Genomic DNA, 10,862 nt, shown 5'->3' with positions numbered 1-10,862 from the left:
TCGGAAAATTTGTGGGAAAATAATATGAAACAAATTATAGCTTCGGTGATTTTTGTTATATTATCTTATACTATTGGAAATAACATTTTGTGTATTTTTAAGAATTTCGAATTATATTTAATACAAATCGGAAGACTCTAACATATAGCTGTCGAGGAAACGGTCAGCGAAATAATGAAATATTTATTATAGCCTTGCATTTATTATTATACCCTTGCAGAGGGTATATTGATTTCAGTCAGAAGTTTGCAACGCAGTGAAGGTGACGTTTCCGACCCCATAAAGTATATATATTCTTGATCAGCATGACTAGACGAGTCGATCTACTAATGTCCGTCTGTCCGTCCGTTTCTACGCAAACTAGTCTCTCAGTTTTAAAGCTATCGGGCTGAAACTTTCCCAAAAGTCTTATATCTTTTGCAGGTAGTATATAAGTCGGAACCAGCCGGATCGGACAACTATATCTTATAGCTCCCATAGGAATAATCGAAAAAAAAATTTTTAAGAAATTATATCTTTGGTGTTTTTTAGCATATAACTTCCTAAGCTTGGAAATAACATTTTTTAATTAGTTTTGAATTTTGAATTAAATTTTATCGAAATCGGACGACTATATCATATAGCTGCCATAGGAACGATCGGAAAATTGGTGGAAAAATAATAGGACACAAATTATAGATTCGGTGTTTTTCAACATATAACCTCCAACGCTTGGAAATAACATTTTTTAATTAGTTCTGAATTTTGAATTTAATTTTATCAAAATCGGACGACTATATCATATAGATGCCATAGGAACGATCGGAAAATTGGTAGGAAATAATATGAAACAAATTATAGCTTCGGTGTTTTTTGACATATTATCTTATACTATTGGGAATATCATTTTTTGTGTTTTTAAATTTAAAAAATATAGCTGCAAGGGTATATAAGCTTCGGCTTGCCGAAGCTAACTTCCTTTCTTGTTTCATTTGTTATTAATATGTTTATAAAAAGTATTTATATAAAACAAATCTCTAATAAATTCAGGTAAATCTCCAAATTTATAGACTATATTCCCATGTAATAATTGCCATTAAAATTAGAAAAGGTTTTATCCATTTAAAATCCAAAATTGGTATACAAAACCAACAAAAATTCCTCAAATGTAAAAAAAAGGTAATCTTACATTATAAATATTTTTTTTCTTATTTTAAGAAAATTTTCCTTAATTTTTAGGTTTTATACCATACACTTAAGAAAAATTTGTCATTATTTCCAGAAATTACAAAACATAAATTCAAGAAAAGTATTTATTTAAAATAAAGGCGTGTCGCCGTTGGATGAAAATCATAGGCGATTTTCTTGATTTAACGACGAATTTCTTGAATTGAGGGTGATGTTTATTTTTTGGGTGTATAAATATTCAATAGCGTCAAAACGTTAGCCCACACTAAGGCCTATTCATTCCACTACGCTTGCCTGTATGGAAATCTCATCCTTGATAAAATAATCATTTGGCGCTTAAAACATTCCACATGTTAGCGTTCAAATTATATTTAGTTTTTCTTTCGGATGCTTATGTCGATCAGCATGAGTAGGAATCCGCTTAAATTTGCAACAGCGATTTGTAAGCGGCTGTGTGTAGAGGGTATTGGGATTAGACGTGTATGATCGCACAATAGTCGGTTCATAATATTTCACCAATAACAAAACTAGTAACGTCTTACTTCTAGAAAAGGACATAGAGTCACCATATATAGAGACACCATATGCTCTGCCGTTCCCTTTCTAGACTTTGCCAATGGTGCCACCAAGGCGAAAAACGATATTTTTCCAAGTTTTTAAAATGTTCGATGTGATCTTGAAACTCTTTCCTGCGGTGGGTTTTATGGAAAATAATATATATGCATCGCTCTCACTCACTGTTTTGTTTTTGAATAGATCTTCAGCACTATTGCTGTTGCTTCGCTTTTGTTGGGTGTGTTGAGAAATCGAAGTTAGCTTCGATCAGAGGTTGGGCAGAGGTTCGGGGAGAGCAAATAGTGTCTCTATATAGATTCTTGCTTTATGAAAAGGAGGATGTATATCACTATGTTTGGATTACAAACATTTCGAGGTAACTATATACATATATGTTTCATACAATAAACAAGAAAAATGTAGAAATTTTATAAAATGTGTTTCTTCTTTTCCCTCAGATTACTTTGCAAAAAGTGAAGAAAAAAGAGAAAAAAATGCATTTGTGTAGTACGTGTGTGCAACATTTTGATGATATCAAGAAACTGAAACAACATAGTCTAGAGTGTAATCCAGTTGTAACTGAGATGCCGGAAATGAAAGGTTAAGAGTTAAAGTTTATAAGAAACAATTATATCTTTAATTGTAGTGTGTGCTGATTCTAAGAGCATATTAGAAGATATAGATACTAAAAGTTCAGATAATATTAATCTAAATCAAAACCATATAAGTTATGTACATACATTTATTATATAAAATGTTCATGCAATAATAACATCTGGTTGGTCATCTCACTGTTTGTTTTGTTTTCTATGGTCGTTGCGATGCCGACTATCGAAAGCTGCGAGCAGGGGCGTAGCACAGCTGATAATCGCTAATAAATTACCCCCTACAAGTCGGCAAGCAACGATCATACAACAAAATACTAGATTAAAAATAATACTAGATTACCATAAAATACTAACTTTATATACCAATGTAATAGGGAAGATCTAAAACGAGGGAGTTGGTAACATTGTTGAATAGAAAAGCTCTTGAAATAAACGCACAATTTACATAGATGACGGCTAAGCAATGTTTTAAATAAAACCAGTGGGTTCGCGAAGTTGCATATTTACTCCTGCTTCCTGAACAAACATTGGCGCCCCCCGGGTGGACTCACTGGTTCTTGGCCGTCTTCTAAACTTCGGACTTGCGTATTGTTATAAGTTGGCAAATCACCAAGAGTTATATAACAAGTGCACGCGGCCAATTTGCGTTGCGCAACAAATGCATCGGCATCGCACATTGGGTGCATGGTCTAAGATTTGGAGATGCATTTACGCGCCCGTGCAACTTTAATTTCATCTTTCGTCGTTGGAGCGCCCGCACAGCCGGAGCGCAGTACCCACTTACATCTCGGCGTAGAGGGAGCGCACATCGGCTGCGTCCATCTCCTCGCCACATTCTCGTCGGCACCCATAGAGAGGTGCAATAAAAGTCGTCTTTCGTCGCTGGAGCACCCGGAGAGGGGTGAGCCCCACATACATCATCGTAGAGGGAGCGCACATCGGCTGCGTCCCTAACCTCCATTTCGTCACAGGAGAGCATCTGCGGGCTTCAACCTAACCTCGTCGGAAACACCGAGAAGTACATCCCAATCGCAATCTCATCGCAGGAGCGCCTTTACAGCGATCCGTATTGTATATGGAAAAGTGGCTTACGTAAATATATGCAAACTTTATTTCCTTCACTTGCACAAACACATATCATAATTCACTTGGCTTTCAGTCACATACACACACAAAGGCCCATACCCAACACATACAAACACACACATTCGGTCTTGCTTAATCTGCCTTGCCCCAATCCTCGCGCGCTCTTTGGTTGTGTCGGTCTTTTCGCCTACCTTGCTCCAATCGCGCATAGCCTGGCTAAGAATTTTAGTACGGTGGGACAGTGCAGACATTCTATCGCTACCAGCAGCATTGCATTGGCATTTGCTTGTTAGAAATAATCTAAAAACGGGAAGTTGCTAGTCACAATGGGTGGAAGTCGGAAACGTTTTGGCAGAACTCCCTCAGCGGAGGACGACACAAACGAATTTCTGGAACAGCTTGAGCGGAATAAGAATCATATAATTAGAATTGAGGCCACAGTTCGTGGTCAAGTAACTCCCCCTAATGCGTGCGAAATGGAATGTCGTTTAGGTATTTTAAATGGATACATCGAAAAGGCGTTCGAGTTGCAACAACAATTAGAGGCAATTAATAATAAATTAGCATGTAGAGAGGAGTAAGAAGAATTATGTGTATCCGCAAAGGCATTATTAGTGTCAAATTGTAACCGGCCCGAAGGAGAAAGAAATCATTCTACCTTCGCAAATAACAGTAGTTTAAATTCTTCAGCGAGTCACAGCAGAATACTACCATAAATGAAACTCCCAAAATTCGGCGGCAACTATGCCGAGTTCAAAAATTTTATAGGTTTATTTAACAGCTTAGTTCACGATGACGAATCTCTATCCAATGTTGAAAAGCTTAATCATCTGTTATCCTGTTTAGAGAAGGAAGCCTTAGGAACAGTAAAGGCTTACCAGATCACAGAAGCAAATTACGCAAAGGCCCATGCGGCCTTGGTAAGGGTTTATGATAATCCGTGCCTAATATACTTTAAAAGTATCTCTCGATTGTTTGAAATCCCAACAATGCAAGCGCCATCCGCCTCGGCGTTGCGATCCCTTGTCGACACTGTAACTGCTATATATGAATCTCTTCTCTAGCTCGGCAACGAGAAAACTCTCGCCAACGCAATGATAATTCACATCGTCATGTCTAGAGTAGATCCCAAAACGCGGTCGCGATGGGAAGAGCAACTTAGTTACGATTCTATTCCGTTATGAAAAGATTGCTCAGAGGCGCTTAATAAACGATACCAACACTTAGCGGCTGAGGAATCCACGACAGGCAGAAAAGCTCCCAAACAGGGACAGCTATGGAACAAGCCCAGATATAGCGGCATTAGCAGTTTCCCGACCTGTCGAAGAACTTAAGTCTAAATGTTGCTTCTGCAAGTCAGACAGCCATTTCATTCAGAGTTGTACATCTTACGCTAATATCTCGGTAGAAGCTCGGTTCAAGTTCGCAAAGAATGCACCACTTTGCATCAATTGTCTACGCAGAGGACATAGTGTCGCAACATGCCAGTCATCTCGTTGTCGAATTTGTACGAAGGCTCATCACACACTTCTGCATCGGTATACCTCAACCTACCAAGTGCCGTCGGGCAATCAATTGTCATCGCCTATTGACAATCAGGTAGCCCAACAGTCACTAAGTACCTCGGTTAGTCAGCCTATGCCCCAAAAGGTAGATCACGTCTTACTTGTAACGGCCCTTGTCGAGGTTCAAGGTCAGTCAGGAGCCAAGCTGTGCGATAGGATTTTGCTAGACTCAGGGTCACAGGTTAATTTTATTACGGAGGAATTAGTAAATAATATGCAATTAAAACGGTACCGGCATGAGGCTAAATTCTCAGGCATTGGGAATTCCGCGTGTTCAGCTAGCTTCGCAGTCCAGACGACAATTGGGTCGCGATTAAACTCCTTCGAAGCGGCAGTTGAATGCATAATTTTACCGTCGATCTCAGGGTATCGTCCAGAAGCAACCGCAATATCTTCCGATTGGATTCGTAATGATATCTCCTTGGCAGACCCTTACTTTTACAAGCCCAAACGCGTCGACATGCTGATCGGCGCTGAGTTGTTTTTCGACTTGCTTAGGGAAGGACAAATACGTCACAAGCACTCAGGTCCAACTCTACAAAATACTGTCCTTGGCTGGGTAGCGTCAGGGACCTATAAAGAAAATCCGCCCGCACGATGTATCTTATACTCCACTCTAGTAGCTACTGAGGACAACAATTTGGATCACACGCTAAGGAAGTTCTGGGAAATTGAAAGAATACCCGATTTAACCAAATCGCAGCTCTATACCCCTGATCAAGTGTTGAGTGAAAAATCGTTTGCTAGCACCGTCCCGCGTGACTCTACAGGAAAATTTGTAGTTAGCCTGCCTTTCAAATCGAGTCCTTCGTGTCTCGGTTCCTCGTATGAAACTGCACGACGACGGTTTCTGTCCTTAGAACGGCGTATGAAAGGGAACCCAACAAATCATTCGTTGTATATCCAGTTTATGAAGGAATACTTAGCTCTCGGTCACATGGAGGCTACAGATAATAGGATACCCAACGAGCCTCATTATTTAATACCGTATCAGTGCGTTCTCCGACCTGAAAGCTCTTCGACTAAATTAAGAGTCGTATTCGACGCGTCATGCAAAACAACTTCCCAAATTTCATTGACTGAAATTATCTTGGTAGGGCCACCAATTCAGCCTTGCCTGTATGCCACGCTGCTTAAATTCCGGTTCCATAAATTTGCTATGTCGGCAGACATTACTAAAATGTACAGACAAGTGGTATTAGATGAGGCCCATAGAAAGTTCCAGTTAATTGTATGGCGTGAGACCCCGCAAGACCCTCTACAAATTTATCGGCTTAACACCGTTACGTATGTTACGGCAAGTGCTCCTTTCCTTGCAATACGGTGTTTGAAGCAGCTTAGCGAGATCTACTCCGATTCTTTTCCCTTAGCTTCACAGGCTCTAGCAAATGATTTTTACGTCGATGACTTGTTAACAGGGGCCGATTCCATCTGTGAGTTAAGGAAATTGCGAGGGGAAATCAAAGAGATTTTAGATTCCGCAGGGTTCGTCTTGGCTAAGTGGGCGTCGAATGGTACCCCCAACGAACGACAGGTCGCCGAGTCAGAAGTCCTTATTGGAGAAGACGCCGATACGAAAACTTTGGGTCTCACTTGGAGTCCAAAACAGGATACGTTCAAATTCAACGCCCAGAATCTACAGCTTGAAGACCCACCCACAAAGCGATCCATGCTTTCATTTGCAGCGCGGCTGTTCGATCCGTTAGGACTCATTTGCCCTATCGTTACCCTTGCAAAGATATTAATTCAAAAACTCTGGTCGCTACAAATTGGATGGGGCGACGAAATACCCGCCGACCTACTGCATCGTTGGAAGACGGTGTCATCTTGCTTTACAGATTTAGAAACGTTAAACATCCCTCGGCATGTCGGAACTCAGTTTGGCGGCACTTATCAAATCCACGGATTTGCGGACGCGTCAGAAGATGCTTACGGTTGTTGTCTGTACGTAAGGTCAGTGACCTCAGAGGGAATAAAAGTTAGGTTGCTAACAGCCAAATCCAGGGTAGCACCGATCAATAGACTTAGTATTCCACGACTAGAACTCTGTGCGGCTCACCTCTTAGCGAAGTTACGGAGTGATGTGCAAACGCTTAATCTTTACCGCGTCGAGCAGGTTACTATGTGGTCGGATTCTGAAGTTGTTCTCTTTTGGTTGCGCACTCATCTGTCAAAACTTAAAACATTCGTCGCAAATACGGTTTCGGCTATTCACGAACTGGCTCCAACTGCAGTCTGGCGACACTTCCCGACTAACTTCAATCCAGCGGACCTACCCTCTCGAGGGACTACGGTCAAAGATCTCGATACGACGCTATGGTTTGAAGGCCCTTCGTTTTTGTCCATGGACTCGAATCATTGGCCAGTTAATCAGCACTTGGCTGACACGCCCCTCGAAAGCCAACTCGAAATGAAACCGCCAGTAATCGCCCATACGGTTGCTGTTGTCTCAAATCATCCGCTGCTACAAGTAGTTGAAAATTCTTCTTCCTATGTGAAGGTTGTGAGAATTACAACATTTATCTTTCGTTTTGTTTACGGCGGGGCCTGGAAATTGTGGAACGACCACGTCCCATCAGCCACCGAGCTTAGTTTTTCGTTCTCAGCTCAGGCTGTTCAGCGTGAATCGTTTGTAGACGAATTCAATAAATTAAAGAAAAATTTGCCATTACCCAGTTCTTACCAAAAACTTAGCCCATTTATCAGCAACGAAACTTTCGGAACCCGTACTTTAACATTGGTGCGGGTGGGCGGTCGACTAGCGCACGCGGATCTAGAACCCAGTGCCAAATTCCCAATATTAATGCCTAAAGGGAATCGTTTTGTCAAATTGTACATCGAGCACCTGCACTATGCTAATTGCCATGCAGGACCACGAGCCTGCTTCGGCAGACAATTTGGTTGATCAATGCACGACGCGAGTGCAGTGCTGTTGTGCGCCGATGCATGCACTGTTTCCGGTATAAGCCACGGTTAATGTCGCAAATAATGGGAAACCTGCCTCTTGACCATGTCAGAATCAGTCGACCCTTTAGAATAAGCGGAGTCGATCTCTTCGGTCCAATCCGAGTGTCGCTAGGAGTGCGTGGCAAGGCAGCTTTAAAAATGTATGTCGCAGTATTCATATGTTTTTCAACGAAAGTGGTTCACCTAGAACTATTGAAGGATCTCACTTCTAACTCATTTATCCTCTGTCTCAGCAGATTTTTTGGGCGGCGCGGCCCGCTCGATCGACTGTACTGCGACAATGCAACCAATTTTGTTGGTTCCTCACGGCTGATTCAGGAGATGGCCTCCGATGTCCGCAGCACACTGGGAACGTACGGCGTCCATCACCAGGTTGAGTTCGTCTTCATTCCGCCCCGGTCATTTCGGGGGCCTATGGGAGGCCGCCGTCAAGTCCGCCAAACACCTCTTTCTGAGGGCCGTCAGAAGCGCCTTGCTGAAGGAGGACGAAGTCCAGACGATCCTGGTTGAAGTGGAAGCAGTGCTTAACTCGTGTCCGCTAGTAGCTGACAGCAGCAACCCTAACGACGGAGAGGCTATTACTCCAGCCCACTTTCTTGTAGGCACCACGCTCGCTGCTCTACCCCCAGGATCGGCACCTCCTCATCCGGACGACGACCTAACTCATCTACAACGCTGGCAGCTTATATCAGCCATCAAGCGAAGGTTTTGGCGAGACTGGTCCCGTAACTACATAGCGCGGCTGCAGCAAAGAGTTAAGTGGACAAAGGAATCGGCCAACCTTCTACCAGGAACCATCGTCGTCATCAAAGAGGACAATTTACCGCCCCAGAAGTGGCTGCTCGGCAGAGTCACCGAAGTAACGCACGGATCGGATGGCAAGGTGCGCGTTGCTCTAGTAAAAATCAAGCGAGGCGTATACAAACGATCAGTACATCATCTGGCACCTCTTCCCATTAATTGAAGGCCTACAGCGCTTCAACGCGGGCGATGTTTGGTCATCTCACTGTTTATTTTGTTTTCTATGGTCGTTGCGATGCCGACTATCGAAAGCTGCGAGCAGGGGCGTAGCACAGCTGATAATCGCTAATAAATTACCCCCTACAAGTCGGCCAGCAACGATCATACAACAAAATACTAGATTAAAAATAATACTAGATTACCATAAAATACTAACTCTAGATACCAATGTGATAGGGAAGATCTGAAACGAGGGAGTTGGTAACATTGTTGAATAGAAAAGCTCTTGAAATAAACGCACAATTTACATAGATGACGGCTCAGCAATGTTTTAAATAAAACCAGTGGGTTCGCGAAGTTGCATATTTACTCCTGCTTCCTGAGCAAACAACATCATTACATATCGATTATATAACTGAAGGAAGTTTTTAATGTTATACGAGAATCAGTTAACAATTCCATTATCAATCAAGCATTTAAATGCAGTTAATCTAATTGTGAAATATGCGGAAACTTAATCACTGATAATAGCGATACAGTTTAAGATCATTTTCATTTAACAGGTTAATATAGGGGTGCTACTAATAATGTTTGTAATCTTAACTAAGTAATAAAGGTATTAATAAACGAGGCAGTTCATTTTCAGTGCTTGGTAGTGGATCAGTGCATAAGAAAACTTGTATACCCTTGCAGCTATAATTATTAAATTTAAAAACACAAAAAACAAGAAAGGAAGTTAGCTTCGGCAAGCCGAAGCTTATATACCCTTGTAGCTAAAAAATGATATTCCCAATAGTATAAGATAATATGTCAAAAAACACCGAAGCTATAGTTTGTTTCATATTATTTTCCTACCAATTTTCCGATCGTTCCTATGGCAGCTATATGATATAGTCGTCCGATTTTGATAAAATTAAATTCGAAATTCAGAACTAATTAAAAAATGTTATTTCCAAGCGTAGGAGGTTATATGTTAAAAAACACCGAAGCTATAGTTTGTTTCATATTATTTTCCTACCAATTTTCCGATCGTTCCTATGGCAGCTATATGATATAGTCGTCCGATTTTGATAAAATTAAATTCGAAATTCAGAACTAATTAAAAAATGTTATTTCCAAGCGTTGGAGGTTATATGTTGAAAAACACCGAAGCTATAATTTGTTATACCCTTGCAGAGGGTATATTGATTTCAGTCAGAAGTTTGCAACGCAGTGAAGGAGACGTTTCCGACCCCATAAAGTATATATATTCTTGATCAGCATAACTAGACGAGTCGATCTAGCCATGTCCGTCTGTCCGTCTGTCCGTCTGTCCGTCTGTCCGTCTGTCCGTCCGTTTCTACGCAAACTAGTCTCTCAGTTTTAAAGCTATCGGGCTGAAACTTTTTCAAAAGTCTTATATCTTTTGCAGGTAGTATATAAGTCGGAACCAGCCGGATCGGACAGCTATATCTTATAGCTCCCATAGGAATAATCGGACAAAAAAATGAAAAAAAATTATATCTTTGGTGTTTTTTAGCATATAAACTCCTAAGCTTGGAAATAACAATTTTTAAATAATTTTGAATTTTGAATTAAATTTTATCGAAATCGGACGACTATATCATATAGCTGCCATAGGAACGATCGGAAAATTTGTGGAAAAATAATATGAAAAAAATTATAGCTTCGGTGTTTTTCAACATATAACCTCCAACGCTTGGAAATAACATTTTTTAATTAGTTCTGAATTTCGAATTAAATTTTATCAAAATCGGACGACTATGTCATATAGCTGCCATAGGAACGATCGCAAAATTGGTAAGAAAATAATATGAAACAAATTATAGCTTCGGTGTTTTTTAACATATAACCTCCTACGCTTGGAAATAACATTTTTTAATTAGTTCTGAATTTCGAATTTAATTTTATCAAAATCGGACGACTATATCATATAGCTGCCATAGGAACGATC

The 10,862-nt window shown here is 40.8% G+C and overlaps 1 protein-coding gene across 1 annotated transcript; it reads left to right on the top strand.

Annotated features, from left to right (window-relative positions):
- Positions 1-2,738: 2,738 nt before the first annotated feature.
- On the top strand, positions 2,739-9,478 carry LOC119562465. The gene is made up of 2 exons (XM_037875652.1): positions 2,739-3,422; positions 8,185-9,478. The coding sequence occupies exon 2, from the start codon at positions 8,280-8,282 to the stop codon at positions 8,910-8,912; it is 633 nt and encodes a 210-aa protein (XP_037731580.1). The 5' UTR covers positions 2,739-3,422; positions 8,185-8,279; the 3' UTR covers positions 8,913-9,478.
- Positions 9,479-10,862: the final 1,384 nt, after the last annotated feature.

This window comes from Drosophila subpulchrella, unplaced genomic scaffold (assembly GCF_014743375.2).
Source record: "Drosophila subpulchrella strain 33 F10 #4 breed RU33 unplaced genomic scaffold, RU_Dsub_v1.1 Primary Assembly Seq49, whole genome shotgun sequence".
NCBI classification, from domain to species: Eukaryota; Metazoa; Arthropoda; class Insecta; order Diptera; family Drosophilidae; genus Drosophila; species Drosophila subpulchrella.
Note: the sequence above shows the minus strand (reverse complement) of the source record. Positions and strands in the feature narration are given on the sequence as shown.